The 20,953-nt window shown below is 38.8% G+C and overlaps 1 protein-coding gene across 1 annotated transcript; it reads right to left on the reverse strand.

Moving 5' to 3' along the window:
• Positions 1-669: 669 nt before the first annotated feature.
• On the reverse strand, positions 670-14,906 carry fhdc4 (FH2 domain containing 4). The gene is made up of 12 exons (XM_017708597.2): positions 14,799-14,906; positions 14,125-14,578; positions 11,811-11,872; positions 9,723-9,825; positions 8,178-8,263; positions 7,720-7,820; positions 6,661-6,731; positions 6,448-6,555; positions 6,281-6,351; positions 4,864-4,981; positions 3,934-4,098; positions 670-2,443 (listed from the first exon to the last, which is right to left on the reverse strand). The coding sequence occupies exons 2-12, from the start codon at positions 14,479-14,481 to the stop codon at positions 1,334-1,336; spliced, it is 2,352 nt and encodes a 783-aa protein (XP_017564086.2). The 5' UTR covers positions 14,482-14,578; positions 14,799-14,906; the 3' UTR covers positions 670-1,333.
• Positions 14,907-20,953: the final 6,047 nt, after the last annotated feature.

Below are 20,953 nucleotides of genomic sequence, written 5' to 3' on the forward strand. Positions count from 1 at the left end.
GCAAAGGCAAAACTGAGAAGGCTTTGAATGGAGATGGACAGCACTGATAAAATTCAACATCACCATGTTTTCCCACTATATCATGGTATCAGATACTTTGTTAGCCCCCATTTACCCTGTTCTTCAGTGGTGAGGACCCCCTTGGACCCTCACAGAGCAGGTACTATTTGGGTGGTGGATCATTCTCAGCTCTGCAGTAACACTGATGTGGTGGTGCTGTGTTAGTGTGCGCTGCGCTGGTCTGAGTGGATCAGACGCAGCAGTGCTGCTGGAGTTTTGAAACACCTCAGTGTCACTGCTGTCCTGTCACCAGCATCCTGTGACAACTGATGAAGGACTAGAGGATGACCAACACAAACTGTGTGGCAGCAGATGAGTTATCTCTGACTTTACATCTACAAGGTGGACTGACAAGGTAGAAGTGTCTAATGGAGTGGACAGGGAGTGTTTAAAAACCACACTTGTACCAGTAGAACACTAACACACCACTAGCACGTCAGTATTACTGCAGTGCTGAGAATGATCCACCACCCAAATAGTACCAGCTCTGTGAGGGTCCATGGGGCTCCTGACCACTGAAGAACAGGGTCAAAGGGGGCAAACAAAGTAAGCAGAGAAACAGATGGACTACAGTCTGTAATTGTAGAACTACAAAGTGCACCTGTACAGTAAGTGGAACTGATAAAATAGACAATGAGCGTAGAAACAAGGTGGTGGTCATAATGTTATGCCTGATCGGTGTATATCAGCCACATCAGCCTACAGCAGACTAGCCCAGCCCATTCACAAGGGGAGTACCAACCTGGATTGCTTCTAGAATGAGGCACAAAACATGGCAGCCAATTTGAACAGAGGTAATTTTCATATGTAAATCTTAAAAGTACAGTAACAAAAACAGCCTTTTTAAAAAATGAAAGGGATAAATAGGTTGGAAACAGTCAGGTAAAAAAGGAATTGTGACTGGTTTTTGGTCCCATGCAAAAGTGAACCTTGGTGAAAAAAATAAAATGCAAGAAAATTTGTTTAACCCTAAGCTGGTGGTCTTCTGAAAAGATGCTGTAGGCACCTCTGTCAAACAGTGCATCCCAGTGGAACATATGTTAAATTGCAGCTCAGTGACACGTCAAGGTCATTATAATAACTTAAATGCTGCCAGTAGCTGCCACCTCTTCTGCATGTGTAGTAGTATATTTTGTACACTCTTTGAAAATTAGATTTAAAAATGCTGCACCTTCGGTCTACACAGAGATTTACCTAATGACATCCATGTCCCACCTCATGTTAGAGAAACAGTCTTGCAGAAAAAGTATTGTAGTGTTCTCAAAAGGAGATTTTATGGATCAACACTGCTGGATTCGGCTTCTCTGTTGTTTGTTTTGCCCTTTTCACCCAAGCGCCTAAAGAAGGATATGAATCTGGAGCTCTCTTTGGTTTGTCTTTGGGAAACTTTACTCTTGCTTGAACTTTCGTCAGTCTGTTCTTTTGCTTCCACCTTGATCAACTCTGCTGGTGAGATCACATCTTTTGAGCTCTCCTTTGGAGCATCAGCCGGCATGTTAGTGGACATATTATTGGATACATTTCCAGTGGTTTCTGATCCGAGTCTTGCCTTTGTGGAAAGCAGGCAGCCATCCACAGATCTCATCTTTCCAATGTTTCCCAGAGAAACAATCTGTCCTCTAGGAGATCCATTCACTTCTGAGCTGGGGATAAACATGTCCTCTTCACTGTCACTGCCTTGTGGAGCTCTCGTTGGTAGGGAAATAGAGTGTCGGCGGCTGATGCTGCCTAATCTATTCTGGGTCAAAACTAGTGGGCTTGCAGGAGGTTTGGGGACATCCTCCACATTCGAATTGGCCAGCGTTTTCTCCTTGTCCTCCTGAAACACCCGTCTGCGAGGAGAAGAGGCAGGTGAACAATATTCTCCTGAAGAAACACTGCTTCGACTAGACTGGTAGCGCAGCACTTTCTGGGACGTTTCCCTCAGTTTCTGCGCCTCTTCCTCAGTTTGGCCGTCTTCATCCTCACTTGCTGCCAACGTCATCAATGCACGATTGCCTGCAGGGGTGCTGCTAGCAGGCTTTTTCCACATAGGACTAGAAATTTTGCTCTCTGACTTTTTGGATGCTTTATCTTCGACATTCTCCTTATCCACAGAAGCCTGGGATAGATTTAAGGTCCAGTTGGGTTTTTTGGAGTTTTTGGCAGGGCAGTTTTCCTGTGATGTGATCTCGGAGAGCCTGATTCCAGTGGGTGAGAGGGTCCTGCTTTGCCTGTGAGACCCACGGTTTGTGAGGAACCTCTGAAGAACCGACTCCAGCGCAACCCCCTCCATGTCTTTATCCCGCATGGAGCAGGTGGCAGTGGAGCGGCGTTTGGCTGCACACTGAAGCTTCTCGCGCTGTCTCCGCTTGGCCTCAGCCAAATCACGATCCATGTTCTCCTGAGGAGGGAAGTTTGTACACAGTTTAATAAATGGCACTGGAAAGAACCAGGGAAGCAGGTCCAATTGACTGTTTGCAAAATACTGGCTGACATGCCTCTTGGCCAATCACAACCATCCCTAGGCAATACTTTCGTCATCAAGCCAAGGTCAAACTCCTCAGAACAAACTCGCAGTGAGAACAATGGTGATTTGTGTTTGTGTTTTAATTTGTCAGAATTATTAAACTAAGAAACTGTGGACACTGAGGAACAAATAATGTCTGACTCACTGTATCCTAATCATCTGGAGGAAGGTTCTGTTTTTATTGAGCTCCTGAAGCTGAAAAAATTTTCAATTAATCTGTCACAGATTTTACTCATAGCACAGTGGCAAAACTATTAAGAGGCAGACTTTTGCCAACTGACAGTCAGATGCTGACATTTGTGATTACCAATGTAAAGATGAATATTAATGCACCTATACAAATGCCATTCTTTGTATTGTTTCATTAACGTTTGCTGAAAGACCTTGTGTAGAACATGATGAGTGCACCTCGGCACCAACTAGCTCATCTGAAAGGGCAGCTTCCAATGCTAAATCCTCCTATTTATAAGACTTGAAAATCTGCTGATTTAATGTTGAGTGACTACATGATTTCCCTGCTTGGATTAATACAGTATGTAGAATCCATTTCTTGTTTGTTTTAAATTGGCCACTATTAGTTCTCAAATAGGTATGTCTGAAGATCTTGTAAAGCCAGTTTATCTTTGATTGAATGTATAAAGGTTAAATTTTACGAATTGTTTGAATATATGTTTCAAATGTGCTTCTATTTTTCCTTTGTACCATTACATTTACTTGTAAGGGCTATGGATGATAACAGCTAATAGGCTTAACACTTTTGCAGTCAAACTTGCAAGCGATCGAGACTTGCAGGCAAAAACGTGCGAGCAAAAACACTTAGTAATGACAATTTAACTTGTTGCTTTCATATGAAAATCTACTATTGTACTATCATATGAAAATCAACTAATTAAAAGACATACAAATTTGGAAATAGAATTTTTTTGCACCTGATCAAATGTTTATTTTATTTTCCGAGTGAAATTATGTGAACACGTCCTCTACAGAGAACAAACCTCTACACATTTTAAAGCACAAGTACAGTTTACTTGCTGAATTTAACATATTGGGGAAAAAAAACAAAACATAAAATGTTGCTTGTGTAAAAGTTATTGCAATTTTACATTGACTTTTATTTTTTCCAATATGTTAATTCACTAAAATTTGTTAAATGCACTAAAAACTGTTATATTTAAGTCTGTTCCCTTATTAGCTTCTTCCAAATCAGACAAAATCAACAAACCATGACGAAGGTGTTCAAACTTTTGCATATGATTGTACATTCAAATTAACATTTCTCTCATCTCCTGTAAAGTATTAGGCCCCAGAGTGTAAATAAACCCCCCCATTGATAAGTGTCACATGTGCTGGGACAAGGGCTTTACCTGAAGGGCTCGTTTAAACCTTTCACAGAAGGAGTGGAAGATGGAGCAGCACTCGTCCAGTCTAAAGTCACTGGCCTCCTCACAGAAATACTCAGCCACGGATTCAGTGACTGCATTCAGCGTCTGGAAGGAAGCTTTTGTTTCAGCTATTCTGGACTCAGCACACTAAAGACAGCAAATAAAAAACAGGTCGCAGATCAGAGGTGAGGTGATGGCAGTACCAGGTTTCAACTGTAGAGCATCATGACAGCGTTTACAGAGTCCCATGAGCCACATTTTCGTAGATTAATGGAATAATGAGATGATGTGCCAAGGGTTAGTAATTTCAAACTAGAACAGATGTGGAAGTGTTACTGTTCAACTCAGCTGGCGGAAAAACGACTGAATAACAGCACTAAACTCTGACATTCTTTTGGTTCCGCAACATGTCTGTAACATGTTATAATCAGAAGTTTATGTTGCATAAAAAGGGAATTCCGTCAGTTTTTCCAAATTTCTGCATAATTAAATCATTATGGTATAAACACAGTCACTGAGAGTGTTTTGATGGGAAAAGCTCCATTCTAGAGAAACTTAAGTCAGAACTGTTCACAGTGCTTGAGATGAGAGCCATATGTCGAATGTGTTTAATGCCTCTAAAAGCATCCTCCAAATACAATCATTGCAGAGAGGTACATGCAGGGCATTGTAAGGCAATTTTACTATTAACACATTACATCTAAAACACACACTGGTCATTTTGGACAGTAAATAAAATGACTATTGTCGTGTTGCAAACATCACAACCTCTGGGTCATTCTCCTATGAACACTTCTGTAAAGAAATCTGACTCGGTAAGTTTCCACTCCAAATGACTGTTTAAATCTAAAAATAAAAAAATCAGTGCAGTTTCCTTTTAAGACGATACAAGGAAATCAAAGCAAAACTTACTTTAAAAAAGTCGTTCATCTGTTCCGCCAGGTCACGTTGTTTATCAGTGCTCTTTTTTAGCTCCTGGACTTCACTCACTTTTCTTTGAAATTCTGATTCAATGTCTTGTTTGTGGATTCTGCAATGAAGTGAAAAGATATCCTGTGTGCTGAAGTAACAGTCCATGATATAATATCGCATCAGGCTCCACAAGCACATTCGTTTAAAAGACCTGTGAAATCACTGCTAACTTCAGCAAAAAGAAGGCCCTATCCTAAATCAAACAAGTGAAGGGAAAACAAAGAGGAGAAGCAACAACAACATCAACTTCAACTTTAGGAGTAAACAAAAGCAGATTTATTGGACTGCGGGTCCATGCTCAGCACATCTATTGATCTTAGCCTTTATGTTGCAGTATATAGTCACTGTTTGTTCTTTTTTGCCAAACATAAATGAATCCATGGAGAAATGAGATCAGTTTACAGCTAGTCTGATAAGTCCATATATAAGGTTATACAACAGTTAGTTCCAGCCACGCAAGCTGATTGGTTGAGAGGCGTCCTAACCGTGCTGTTATTTCGCCAAAACGTCACTTTTTTTCCACATTGTATCACTCCGCTGAGATGGTTGTAGGAAACGCTCAAGCCATTTGAACGTTTTTACTTCATACTTTCCCACAAACAGAAAATGGATACTTTTAAGATCACATTTGACCGACAACCGATTTGGTGAGACTCTGAAGCTGAAACTACACTAAATCCCCAGACTGTCAGACCGCTGAGCAGCTTTTCAGTCAGCAACTGTGACACCTAAACAACCTGGAATTAACCAGAAATGAACTTAATAACATTCACCAAACGTGTAGTCTGATCTTCAGCGTCTAACCAAATCAGACTGAGCCATAAAAATGACGCAATAAACAACAAACATCTGCTCAGCGGTGATGACATTTTCGGAATTTACTGCAAGGAGCTGGAGCATGAACTGCCGGCTGTGTAACGAGTGGGCGGAGCTTGTTACTCTGACGTAGCAACAAGATGCTTGTTAAGAAACTGTAATTTGGCGGAAGGAACTACGAACAATAAAATATATTAAACGCCGCATTCACGGCCCAATTTATTAATTTCTTACTTTATTTATTTAACTGTTGTATAAAAGCAATAGAGCACTCGAGGTTGTGGGTTATCGCTATAACATCACAGCTGTGATGATGCGATCAAATCACAGCTGTGATGTTATTTCGCGGTTACACACTGCCTCTCATGTTCTATTGCTTAACTGATACGTCTACACTAACACCTCTGACTTATAAATTATTATTTTATGCTTTACATCCAACTCGCAGCAGACACCATATTTTAGCATGTTTATTTCCTCCTGACTCTTTCAGTTTTAACAAAACATCCTTACTTAGTGTAGCTTTAGGTGGGTTGTTTACCTTGATGCTTCTCCAATGTGTGCGAGTTGTTCGGGAAACTTCAGCAGAGCAGCATCGCTCTTCTGAGCTTGCTGTTAAGGATGTGCAGAAGCAACATAAGAGACAAACATAGTATAACAGTCGTCATTTTCTGCTGATATCAGTTCATGAGAAAGTTTTAATATTACCATCACAACATAGTGCATGAGGTTCATTCCTGGCCTGTTGGCTTTCGTGTCGGCTAGTTTCAAGAGAGACATCATTCGGAAGCCCACAGCACTGCCAGCATAGCCATCCTGTAAAGAGGGAATAAGATATGTCAATTTATGTGTTTTGTGGCCAACTGAACGATTTCAACATAAACGCAAAGTCCTGTGTTCATACAAACTAAAAATATTCACAGCGTTCATGTAGTTTCCTGTCTTTAACACAAGGCGGATGATGGAATGAAGATCAAGACAATCCAGAAGCTCTAAAGGACAGAAGAGAGATAGAATGGAAAGTTAGTCTATATAAGTTAACAGTAAAACCTGCAAATCTTGTTTTTTTCTGCCTGCTTAACATGTAACAAAACTGAAAACAACCAATAGTGAAAACAAACATTAATGCTCTGTTACTACTTAGCATGTCACCGCTGTTGGAACAAAACCTCGTATCTCCATTTTTGTCTTTTTTTTCAGTTTTTGACTAAATTTAAAATAGCTTATTTCCCTGTACATACTGTGAAAAAATGGCCCAAAATTGCTTGGAAAAAAGTCTGGTTACAGTGACCTAAATTATTCGACTGTAATATTATAATTTTGGTACAGAACATATAAAGCTATAACTCGGATGATATGTTTGATGCCTTGTCTGTTACTAATTTCTGAAAATTCTCCCAAAACATTCACGAACCAGAAAACCACACTACATTTCAAAGAAGCAGTTTTCCCAAACATACTAGTGTTCAATGATTCACTTGTCATATCAATAACTGCTATTATTTAATTTAGTAATAGCAGTAACTACTTACTTAGTTTCAACATACAGAGTAGACAGAAATATTGCGGAATGGATACCAGAATATATTTTAAGATGTTTTATTTAATATTTTACTGAATATTTAATATTTATTTATATAAGCTGGGAAAACCAAACATTTATTAAATACTAAATAATAGTCATTTTCTATTTTTGGTCATTTCTTGATGAGTTATCAGCTTAAGATTTGATAATCATATCTTAAATACAAGGTATATAAAAAGAGCAATTCATCCACTTAAAGGATTTGGTTATGCATTGATAGTGAAGAGGTGTTAGAGCAGGAAAAACACTATTACAGTTGTATAGTATCATATATAGAATAGGGGGCTCCAGGACTGGGAAAACGTCCAAACCACGAAGAAACAAGAAGTCTCGATGATGATGATGATTGGTTATGGTCTATTGTTAGAGGATGAAAAAACAGGATGAGACATTACCTTTCCCAGCCGCAGTCATAATGGCAATGCAGTGATTCACCTCATCCATAAAATGGGGAAATTCCTCTTTGAGAACTAAACTTTTCAGCCGTTCCTCATAGCTGGTGGATTAAATGTGAAGATATGAAGAAAAAATGACATTACATGTAATGTTTATGTTGTGTGTATGTGAAAAATAATTGATAATACATTTTTTTTTAATTATGAAATAATAAAGTATTAAGAGTAACACTAACAAGGCAAACAGAATAAATACCCCTAATTAACATGATATTATTTGCATGAGCTAACTCTCCACTCCTCTTACTACTCTAATATGCAAATAGGCAAACTGCTTAACTCAAACAACAGGGAAAAAGCTTACAGACACTAACATGAACTGCAGTGAATGGAATTTATGTGTTGAAAAGAGAACAAATGTACAGAAGAGTGCAAAGACTGTACAAACTATGACTCACCATGGAACCTTAACAAGTTGCACCATGAACTGATCAGCCTCAGAGAGGATTGCATAGTCTCCTTTATAAGCAAGAAGCTGTTTCACCTGAAACCATAATAAAACACACACAATGAAACTAAATAATTACACTGGGGAAGAGTCATATACCCAAAAAGTAGCACAAAGCAGTTATCAAAATGACTATAAGATTAAATGAAAAACTATAAATATGTTTATTATATTGAGGAGAGCCCTGCGATGGAGCCGCGACATGTCCAGAGTGTATCCTGCCTTCCGCCCAATGACAGCTGGGATAGGCTCCAGTATATATATATAGGACCCATGAGAGTGAGGTGCATATCAGAGATCCAAATTAAATAGTAAAAATCCACAGGTATTTCTGTCCATCCTTCCACTGTGAGAAGACAACTCTACACTATGAGTCTGAAAGGATGTGTAGCTGCCTAGAAGCCCTTCCTGAAAAGCAAAATTTGCCAACAAATCCAACAAAGAGGCTCAGATCCACTCACTGACCACCCCACTGAGTCCAGATCTCAACAACACTGAATGTGTTCCTTGTTACTTGGATGATGATGAGAAGCAGTAAATGCAACCAACTTCTAAGACCGAACTTTGGATGTGTGGAAACATATTCCTGCAGATTTTTTTGAAAAACTACTTAGCCTTGCTGGTGACATCCAGTATAAATTAAAAAATGTCCATGCGTTAACGGCCACAAGGCATGGGAACAAGATAATGCCTTATAAAGCTGTGGACTAGTCTTAATCTTCTCATTCCCATGCCTTACTAAGTTGTGCCCATGCATTATTTTTATTTATATGGGTGTGGGGATCCTAATGTGTGGCCATAACTTAGAATGGGGTGAGAATGAGATGATTAGGCCTTGACCACAGCTTAATAAGGCATGATCTCATTCCCACGCCTTACTAAGTCGTGGCTATGACTTATATCTTTCCCATGCGTTAATACAACGATGTTAATGGCCAGATCCCAATGCCTGGCTACATCTTTGTAAGGCATGGGAATGAAATAATTAAGCCTTGACCACATCTTTATAAGGCATGATCTCGTCATTCCTATGCCTTAGTAAGTTGTGGCCACGCATTAGGATCTCATCCCCACAACTCAGGATGGCCACAATTTAGCAAGATGTGGGAATGAGATAATTAAGTTGTGGCCATGCATTATTTTTATTTATATGGGTTGTCACTGGCAGGGCTCTGTAAAAATCTGAAAGCAAGACAATAATAAGGGAAAAAGCAGGAGACATAAAATGTATATTTAGTTGTTGATGTTTATATTATTTTGTTTATATTTTATGCTTTTTTATTTACGCTGAAAAATGAATAACTTGTATTTGATAGCCGTTTTGCCTGGAAGTTAAATGGATGAAGTGTAGTTCATTTATTCAATATCACCTTTTGCTCAGTACTGTATGAATCAATTATTAGGACATGCTGAAAAGCTAATGTGGGACTCATTAGTTCTCTTTAGCTTGGATCACGTTTGTGATCCTCTGAACTATATTTAAACATAAATATACCTCTCCAGAATCAGGCAGTAGTTTTAACAGCTCCTCCAGTTTCCCTGAGCCAAATGCTTCATTCTTGCCAAGGCGGATTAACTCAATAACTTCTTTCACTGACCTGCAGGGTTAAAGAAGAGTTACAGTATATGGAACTGACTGTGTTGTCTACAGTCTCATTTACCACATATGCCAAAAACTACCACATTTGTATTGTACAGTGTTTTGAGTTGAAACACACTTAAAATAGACGTCCATCTGCATGTGCTGTTAGAATCTATTACAGAGATTAGACATTCCTTTAAAAATCTGAACATGAACAAGCAAATACACGCCTCAATTCCGGAAGCACCCCTGCTTGCAAAGGCAGCGAGAATCTGAACGCAGTCTTGCCAAGAAAATCCTAAGCAAGTTGAATCGCTTCAGTAAAATTAATCCACCCATGTGGGGAAGGAGTTCCACATCCAGTTCAACAAAACATTCAGTACATCATGCAATTTTATGTTTTAGTATAATTTGATCTACTTTCATTATTTTGGTACAATCTACAATTATTATGAATTGAATTATTAAATGAATTAAAAATTATTAAATATTATTATTATTATTATTATTGTGACTGAAAGAACTATTTACACAAAATTAAAAAAAAACAACAATATTTTTACCTTTGGAAATCATTTCAGTCCAGTCGTGGGCTGGAGGTTAGGGAACCGGCCCTGTGACCGGAAGGTTCCCGGTTCGATCCCCAGTGCCGACAGTACATGACTGAGGTGTCCTTGAGCAAGACACCTAACCCTCAACTGCTCCCCAGGTGATGCGGATAGTGCTGCCCACCGCTCCGGGCAAGTGTGCTCACTGCCCCCTAGTGTGTGTGTACTCACTAGTGTGTATGTGGTGTTTCACTTCACGGATGGGTTAAATGCGGAGGTGAAATTTCCCTGTTGTGGGACTAATAAGTATCACTTAAATAAGCACATACTTTATTGAATATTCTCATAATGTTCAAATCAATACATTAAGGCTGGCTATCATTCAAAGATGTTCAATACCAGTACCAGCAACTTGACATAGATACTAAATCCTGAGTCATTCTTTTTTTTCTCACTCCAAAAGTGGGTGTGGTCAACGTTAATGACATTAATGTAATTTTATTTCATTTAAACCGTCTTTTGTTACTCTTAAACATTAAACTTTCCTTTCTATTATATTGTAAACACTGAATCTAAGAAAGCTATTAAAATAAAGTGTTATTACATTCCAGGAACAACATCTACTTATCTTCCAGGTTTTGCAGTGTTTAAAGTAACCGTGTTTATTTTAAGCACAGAATTTCTTATCGTATTTTAATGAATACATTTCCAAGTAAATTGGGCTGAGAAATGTAATAGCGCTGTAGACAGGTTTATTAATGTTGTAAGTTAGTTATGTGAGACAAGTCTCACAGATATAGGTTGATAGGATATGAAGGACACTTCACATATGTTGTATATTTACTCCCCTAATCTGGCTGCCTTGTTCCTCTATCTACGGTTGGGTCCAATCAAAATCATTCTACATTAAAAATGTACCAAATCCAGATATAAATGCAGAACTTATGCAGTGTTGTGAACTCACCAACAAGAGGAAGTGGTCACCCAACTGATTTCCACATTGTTTTTGTTGTAGGTTAGTTAAAGAAGAGCTTAGCTGAGTCTGTACTTTGCCCTCATTGCTTAAAACTTTGGATTGTCCTGCTTAGCAGAGAACAACATCTTCACACGGAACAAGCTTCAGCCTGCTATCACACACAAAATCACATACCACACAAACTAGTGTCTTAGGATATTCCAGCACCTAAATTTTGACCCATCTGCTTCTCAAAGTGAATATATTAGCCTGTACTGATCTTGAGCTAATCCATGTGTGATGCAGTATGACTAAGGAGAAAGCTGCTGTTCATGATCTGACCCCTCTTATCACAACAGTTATGCTCTGGAAGTCACATTTCAGCATTCAGCTTTTCTGTGAGGCAATTTTCAGATGCTTTGCTTGCAGAGACTTGTGGAAGGTGTGACTCCACGGGAATTCTGCCCAGAACCTGACAGGAATTGAAAAGGCACTCACCGCCTGAACTGCTTGAGGAAAATGCCGACGTTCATGTTCCTCTTGCCATTCAGAATGGATACCTGGTGGGAAGACACACAAGGGCTCGTCATTTTTATTGATTATTGACCATAAGAAAAGGATGAATGCTTATGAACTCCAATTCTGAACAATCCCGGGAGAAGTTTCTTTAAGAAGGTTTTCAGAATATTAGATGGACAAAAGGCTAATATTCTGAGGAAATTGGGATTTTTCTCACATCACATGGTCACAGGGACTGGCATATGTTTGTTAATCACACACCCTTTGACCATATTACAATCCTGGTCTAACGTAAGCCATTCAAAAAAAGGCAAGCATCAACCTTATGCAAACACCTGCCAAATGAGAGCTGTAACTCCACCCATGGATCAAAGAAGTGACAAATATGAGCTCAAAATGTAAAAGCATTGGTCATGTATAAGCCTGCTATGATCATGAAATTTTAGCGGACGATTAATCGGATCTATATAATTAGCAATGTAATTGTCTTTTTTGGTTCAGTTAACTCTTATAGTATACTATCACTATAACTATTAAAGTACGAGCCCAAAGTGGCCAAATTGGAGGGTGAACTGTCTTGATTTCTAGCTGCTGACTTTTAGTAGCTGCCACCAGATATAACAGAAACAGCTCGAGCTCAAATAAACAAACAGTACATACTTCTGCCCTCTGGTGTTAAGAGTGCCAGTCACAAGTTGGCCCCTAATGTGTCTATAATGAAAGTATATAAAATAAATATACGTATTTCCTTTCATTTTGCTGTTGTCAGAAGAAAAACTAATATCTCCAAAATGGTAACTTTACAGGAGAAAGAAAAAATCTACTTTACTTTTAATTTAAGTCAATGGAACCAGACTTTTTTCCAAGTCATTTTAGGTTATTTCTTTTAGTCCATTCATCATGAAGTTTACATACAATGTAAAGGGTAATTGGTATCGAATGTCAATATCAGTTTAAAGTGGATGCCACATATTTTCCATCAAAATAGATAAACCAGATAACAGAAACGTTCTGAAATCAAGTTCCCCCACATTCCACAGTAACGGCCCAGTTCGCTTACAATACCATACACCACACTTAAAGTTATACAGAACGTATAACTATAATTCTACTAGAAAACTCCCGATGATTGAAATAGTGATGCTTTTAGCAGAGCATAGATCTCAGACATTTAATTTGGGTCAACAGACCAAAATGAATTAAGAGTATCATGACTATGAGCTGAGGATTCATGCAAAGACGTTTTAGGTCTACTATGTACAGCCACTGGCCTAACACTGACTCCAAGAGAATTACTACTGTCTACAACTTCATGAAAAGATAACAGACCATAGGGCCAACGGTTTATGCAAAGTCCACTCAGACAGATACTGTTGAGCTTGGCTTCATACTCTCCAGCTTCTCATCCGAGTTTTCCATTCCATCTTCAATGTCACAGCAGTTAGAATAAGAGGTTGGTGAATAAGTGTAACTCCAGACATGTCATAACTCCAGACATGTATGGATCAGTGTCATGTTCAGGAATTTTATGGTTCACACGTTGCTCAAGCACATTAATCTGTCAAGGGTGAGGCTGAGTTTGCAACAGTGTTAGACCTCTATACTATCTATCCAACTGTTGCTATGCTACTATGTAAATGTGTATACAAACAGAGGTGAGCACTAACCACCAAGAAAAATAACAAACAGTTCACGCAATAATTAAAGGGCACGTCCATTGATTTTTCAAAACATCTGCATAATTAAATCATTAAGATGTAAGCAAAGTCTCAATTTTAGAGAATCAAGTCAGAATAGTTCAGAGTGTATAGCTCAGAGAGGGATTGATATGAAATGCTCCATTCTAGAGACACCTGCCCAGTGCAAATTGCTCACAGTGCTAGTGATAGGAACCAGACGTCTGAAGCGTTCAAAGCTCCCTCTAAGAAAGCTGTTATATCAGTTGGTTATGAATACACTGCCTGATGCCTGAGACTGTTTTGTAATAGTTTTTCAAATCCATGTGGGGCGGAAAATACATGCAGAGCACTGGGAGACGCCTGGTTATCGACAGCACTGAAAAGAGGTCAGACTCGATAAGTTACTCTACAATGTACCATTTCATATCAAACCACTCTGAATGACTTAGTTTATATCTTAATGACTAAACTGTACTGATTTTTGAAAAAAATCAGAGAAACACTCCTTTATAATACCTGAGGCTTTCCACCAAAGAAACTAAATTTATCGTTGAGTATGGGTTCAGGCCACTCTCGCCACCTCAGGACAAACCCAAAGAAAAAAGAAAACTGACCACTTCTGGCCCTTGGAGCTTCTGGGCCTTGCTTTGGGTTCCTTTTATGCTCCGCCGCACAGATGCCGGACCCTTGCTGTCGGTTAGGTCGCTGCGGCTGAACAGTTCCTCCATACGTTGGGTGTCCAGTTCATACTCTTTCTTCTTCTCTGCAGTCCATATGTTATGCTTGCCCAGCACGGTGTCCTGGGGGATGGCCTCCCAGTAGAAGTTTCGCATCCTGGAGCTCCTTCTGGAGCCCCTGGACAGCAGATTCCCTCCAGAGTTGAGTGCAGGGGGTTGAGGAGGAGGAGGTGGTGGCAGTGGTGGAGGAGGTGGTGGTGGCGGTGGCGGGGGTGGTGGCGGTGGGTCAGCCATTGGTCGTGGCACTTGGGCACACTATAATCAGAACTCAGGTTCTTTCTGCATGGCAGAACGTCATGATGTTTCGTGGTAAGTAATACGGATCTCCACCCTGTCAAGAGAAAGGAAAGAAGGGCTACACATTTCTAGTAGTCAGCAGGCTAAACATTAGTTCTATAAGGACTAAAACAAGACAGCTATCTAGAACCATTATCAGTACCATGTCCAGAGAGTAGAGAGATTGTCAAACAATGTAAAGGTAAATTGTGCTTAGTCTAGACTTATTGAGTTAAACATGACAATGTCACTGGTGGAGAGTTAAAGGCACTTACCTGTTTAAAATGAACTGTTTTGGTGGGATGTTAGTGTACTGAAGCCCGTGAAAGGGGTAAGTTAGCTGGCCTTTCCTGATGACTTCCACTGTGTGACTACCAGAGAAGTGAGTGTGCTCTGTTGCCTGAGAAAACTGTGTGTTGCAATGAAGTAATCACGCCCAGTTCCACCCTCCCTCACCGTCACACGCAGCCCAAGGATAGTCATCTTAAAACTACGACCTCAGCGCAGTTTAGTGGATTCGCGCTGTTAGCCGTTAGCAACAGTTCTTCAGAGCTGTTGGAAACAAACCGTCGCTGCCTCTTGCGTTTTCTGGTTTTTAGGCAAAAACACACAGAAGAGCTCGACCTAAAACTATTCATACCCTACTCTTATTTCTTCTTTACATGCCACACAGTAACAGGTTAACCGTGGTTAAAAGGGAGTTTTCTTTGGGGATTTTTTGCCTCACAACACCCTATATGTACCTGTCCGTCATGAACAGATTAAAATAAGCCAAAACTTTATCACTAAACTATCATAAAACAGTGTGTCAGATAATTGGCAACAGAATGCACTTGAGGTGGGGGCTGCTTGTTTAACCCTTAAATGACAAAAGATATAAATTTAATATTACATTTATGTTCAGTTTGTCTGAGCTTTCTCACACTTCTATGCATGAATTAAAACCAAGAAAGATAAATTAACGAACAGTAACCAGCCTAAAACGCTACCAGCCCACCACACTGTAAAAAATCAAAGGTAAAAAAAAGGTAAGATTTCTGGCAGCAAAAGTTGCCAAACAGTTCCTGTAAATTTACTGTAAAATTCTGTAGTGGATTACTGTAAAATTACAGCTTTTCCCTGTAAATAAGTATAAATGTATTAAAAACATCTCTAGAATGTATTAAAATCATGGAAATACTGCATAAATACACTTAAAAGTCTGCAATTTGAGGGTTGCTATCTTTTAAATAACAGTGTAATAAAGCTATTTCATACAATTATTTAATCAATTGGGCGGCACAGTGGGTAGCGCTGTTGCCTCACAGCGAGGAGGGCCTGGGTTCGATTCCCTGGCCAGGTGACCGGGGTCCTCTCTGTGTGGAGTTTGCATGTTCTCCCCGTGTCTGCGTGGGTTTCCTTCGGGTTCTCCGGTTTCCTCCCACTGGCCAAAGACATGCAGCCAGGCCAATTGGACATGCTAAATTGCCCCTGGGTGTGAGTGACTGTCTGTCTGCCTGCCCTGTGATAGACTGGCGACCTGTCCAGGGTGTATCCTGCCTTCTGCCCGATGACCGCTGTTGGTTGATCTGCCTATCAACTGTTAAAATGTACTGTTTATCAAGATACCCCTGTTACAGCATTGGATTCTACTGGTTAAATATAGAAACACAATGGTAAATTACATGTAATTACCTTAATATTAAAGTCGATGGTTAACATTTTTATCATTCAGTATATTCACAGAAATTTGGCATAATCAAAAAAGTGTATACCGTAATTTTGTGGTCATTTTGTTACATTACAGTTTTTATACAATATACTTAATTACATGAACATTCTGCACAATTACCTTTTACTTCAGCAGATAAAAGAATGATGTACTTTAATTTTACATAAATACACAACAGCTAATACACTATTGCTCTTTTAAAACAATGTAAAACTTTTGGCCAGAACAAAAAAACCTCAACAATAATTCATACTTTCAATCTTTTTATTTTGAGTGGAACTTTAACGATCATGACATCTCCCAGCAACCTAGCATTCAAAATAAAGACCAAATGTGGCAAAAAGACAACTAGTGTGAATCCTTCTACAACCCCAATTCCAATGAAGTTGGGACGTTGTGTAAACATAAATAAAAACAGAATTTGATGATTTGCAAATCCTTTTTAACCTATATTCAATTGAATACACTACAAAGACAAGATATTTAATGTTCAAACGGATAAACTTTATTGTTTTTTGCAAATATTCACTAATTTTGAATTTGATGCCTGCAACACGTTCCAAAGAAGTTGGGACAGGGGCATGTTTACCACTGTGTTACATCACCTTTCCTTTTAACAACACTCAATAAGCGTTTGGGAACTGAGGACACTAATTGTTGAAGCTTTGTAGGTGGAATTCTTTCCCATTCTTGCTTGATGTACAACTTCAGTTGCACAACAGTCCGGGGTCTCCGTTGTCGTATTTTGCACTTCATAATGCACCACACATTCTCAATGGGAGACTGCATTAAACATGCAATAAACATTAAATATCTTGTCTTTGTAGTGCATTCAATTGAATATAGGTTGAAAAGGATTTGCAAATCATCGTATTCTGTTTTTATTTATGTTTTACACAACGTCCAAACTTCATTGGAATTGGGGTTGTAGTTTTAAAGATTTATAATGTCTGTCTAAAATATAAACAATAATGTGAATTAGAGCAGTTATTACCTCCTGTATCATTCTTGATTTATCTGTAGTTTGGATTGTAACAGAGTGCATTTACTAAACGATTCAGATTGGAACTGCATGAGAAAAAAAGTTTCTTGATGTCACTTACACATCCTCAAAACAAAGCTAGCAACTTGAAGGACTAAGCAACCACACTACACTGAATATGCCTCTAGAATGAGGACTTTTAGCTAATACAAAGTACAAGGGTCAATAAAAGAACTTAATACTGTAAAAGTTATTACAGTCCTTAAAAGCGACCTACACACAGTTGTTAAGTGCATTTTCAACAATGACAGTAAGAGGAAAGTGTGCTGACAATAATCTGCGTTAGTTAATGTCTTGGTTTTATTTTTTCGCATAGCTGCTGCAGTGAAAACGATTTACTTTGCACTGTTTCTTTATCACGTATAGCAGTGTTGGCAGCAGTGAGCCGCCTTAAGTGATTCAGTGCAGGCTAAGAGGAAGGTTAGCTGAGCTGGCCAGGTTAAGGGTTATTTTAATGTTTTTGCTGACCAACTTAATTGTATTAGTGAACATAAATACATTTTTAATTTGATGCCTGAAACACACTCAAAAAATGGATATTGAATTGTCCATGCCAAAGATGAAAGAGACCACCCAGACTTTTGTCAGTGAAAGGTGCAAAAGGCAACATCTGTCATGGTGAGGGTCATCAGTGCCCATGACTTGAATGTGTGTGAAAGGTACCACCGACATATTTATTGGAAATTTAAAGAGACATATGCATCAAGATAACGTCTATTCCCTGGAAGTCCATGGTTATTTCACCAAGACAATGCCAGGCCTCATTCTGCATGTGCTCCAACAGTGTGGCTTTATAGACACTGAGTGTGTGTGCCTTACAGGCCTGCCTGCAGTCCAGGTCGGTCTCCTATTGAACATGTATGGCACATCATGAAGAGCAGAATCAGATAAGAACAGACACAGATGAGTTCTAAGCATGAATGGGCAGAAATTCCACTTACAAAACTGTAACAATTAGTATCTTCATGTCCCAAGCAATTAAAAAGTGGTATTAAGAGGAAAGACAATGTAACAGAGTGGTAAACATGCCTCTGTCCCAACTTTTTTAGAGTGTGTTGCAGGCATCAAATTCTAAATCTATTTTAAATAAGTTGGTCAGTGAAAATATCAGAAAATCCTTCCTTTATACTTTTGTCAGTTAATATAGATTCAAGAGAATTAACAAATCACAGTTTCTTGTTTTATCGCATTTTACAAAACGTCCCAACTTTTCTGGAGACGGGGTTTGTGTTTTAAGGATTGGGACTTTATGCTCACATCAAATATCTCAGAGAATAACATGTCACTGTTCATTCTCACTGTGCACTTGTTTTCTTCAGTCTCAGTCCACTCACCCTTAACCGTCTCTACATAACAGTTTAAAGATTAACTCAGAGAAAGATGACATGTCATCTTAGGAGGAATCTATAAGGAAGATAATTCCATTTACCATTTACAATACCATTAAAGCAGTGACCTCTGCCTCACCTGTGAGAAAAAGAAAATCAAACATTTCTGTTTTAGCCTGTAACCTGACACATCCTATGCAATTTTAAATCAATTTAGCATGCATACCACTGTAATTTAAAATGCAAAAAACCTGAAATCATGATAACTGTTGTTACTGCCATCATCTGTTATTGTAGTATTAATATCTGAATTAGCTGATGAACTGGAAGTTACTGGCTTTTGATGACTGATTTGCCACTTTTCTCTAACCTTTAAGACTTTGTTGTTTGAGAATTTCTAAATAAAAAAATAAAAAAATAAATAAAAAATCTTGAATAAAACTACGTGCAAGCTGTAGCGAGAACTGAACGATTTGGGGAAAATATCTAACTGCAATTTTTCTGACCATTGCAATATGGATTTAAATGCAGTTATCTTCTAGAAAGTAATATAACTTAGTAATATAGCCAAGACGACCAGAAAGTCCACTTTTTCGGGATTAAGGTACTTAGACAGGCCTGTAGATGAGGCAAACTCGTCTGCAGGCAGTTCACAAGCCCTGTATGATTTGTTAAAACTTCCTCATTTAAACCATGTTAATATATATTTTCTGTAATAGATATTGCAGTTCTTGTGATTTATATATAAAAGCGATTGATTAATCTGTCAGGCCAAGCTGTTGCACAAACAGTTAACATTCCATTACTTAACTTCCTAATGTTATGTGAACATAACCAAAAAACATACCCTAGTCACGTCCCTTTGTTTGTAGGAATCTTTTGAAGATGTGGGAACAAAATGTGTCCCTGATGCAGCGCTGAACAGAGGTTTTCTGACAGGGGCAGAACTGACCAAAAAAAGAAGAAGAAAAAAGCACAAGAAACAAAACAAGAGTTCAAATTATAATTATTGTTTAAGTAGCGTTCCCCACCATTTTCATTGGGTTTTCACTACTGCCCTAGTGAGGCTGATAACAATACTCACACGTAGGTCTTTGTACTTCTATCAAGAGCTAACACCTTTCACCTTTACCGTTATTGCCAGGTCAGCACATTAAATAAGCTTAGTAATACAGTAGTGACCACTACAAAGTAATGTTTAGTAGTGTTTGGCTAAACTGAACAACACTGAACAGATGCACCATCACATTAAATTGCTAAGACTAATGTACCTAAACTCATTAAAGGGATAAACCAGGGTTGCCAGGACCAGCAAATTCAACTGCAAAAGAAACTGTAAATTGCATATAAACAATACCATGCGAAATTCCCAATTATATGTATTATATGTACATCTATTAATTGGGGCAGTAAATGTTACTATTAAAAAAAACCATTAATTACAAATACACAAATAAAGAATACATTATTTTTAACCTTAATACCATCCAATGCATAGGCTGAATCTCACCTGGCTCCCTATTCCCTATATAATGCATAACATAGGCCTTAACTTATAGCTCCTGCACTCACACACTGCACACTGTAACAAAGAGACACTGGTGACAAACAATTCACTACAGGACACTCACTACATTCACTACAGGACACTCACTACATTCACTACAGGACATCAAAAGTCCATAATTCACACTATACAGACAGGAGGCAGGCATCTATCTGAGATTCAGCAGCTTATCTGATCAATCCTTCATTACATTAACTCAGGAGTGCTGGAGTTCAACAGATCCACTCTGAACTGCAGTGAGAAGTCTGGAATCAGAGCTGTGTTCCTGTTAGCTGATTTCTTCTAACCAGCAAAAACACTTTTATTGCCAAGATGAATTGTTTTAAACAATTTTCTAGGCTGCCTATGACTTTTGCACAGTTCTTTATTTAAGGTACTTCACTGCAGAGATTATTTCACTAAACACTGAATATTATAACTTGTCCAAATACTGACGATAGACGTCAGCAAACTTTAGGTTTCTCCTTTGTTTGTGTCTGCACTAAATAGCTAGCGGAGGGTTACTGCATCTCTCTGACTCTACTTCTAGTGCCAGTTCTCTCTCTCTCTCTCTCTCTCTCTCTCTCTCTCTCTCTCTCTTTCTCTCTCTCTTACTCTCCCTCTAACGAGACTGTGGGGTTAACACTTCACTGCGGTGTCGTCTTAAAGACGTTAAATCCGTACACTTAACCTGGCCAACTCAGCTAACCTTCCTCTTAGCCTGCACTGAATCACTTAAGGCGGCTCACTGCTGCCAACACTGCTATACGTGATAAAGAAACAGTGCAAAGTAAATCGTTTTC

This window comes from Pygocentrus nattereri, chromosome 17 (assembly GCF_015220715.1).
Source record: "Pygocentrus nattereri isolate fPygNat1 chromosome 17, fPygNat1.pri, whole genome shotgun sequence".
Taxonomy (NCBI): Eukaryota; Metazoa; Chordata; class Actinopteri; order Characiformes; family Serrasalmidae; genus Pygocentrus; species Pygocentrus nattereri.

Excerpts from the sequence above, each read along its gene's own strand:
- fhdc4 (XM_017708597.2), bottom strand. The coding sequence starts at position 14,481 with ATGGCTGACCCACCGCCACCACCCCCGCCACCGCCACCACCACCTCCT. Across the intron at positions 11,873-14,124 it reads AGCTCCAAGGGCCAGAAGTG|GTATCCATTCTGAATGGCAA; the intron begins GTCAGTTTTCTT and ends TCTTCCCACCAG. Across the intron at positions 4,982-6,280 it reads CACATTGGAGAAGCATCAAG|AATCCACAAACAAGACATTG; the intron begins GTAAACAACCCA and ends ACTTCATTGCAG.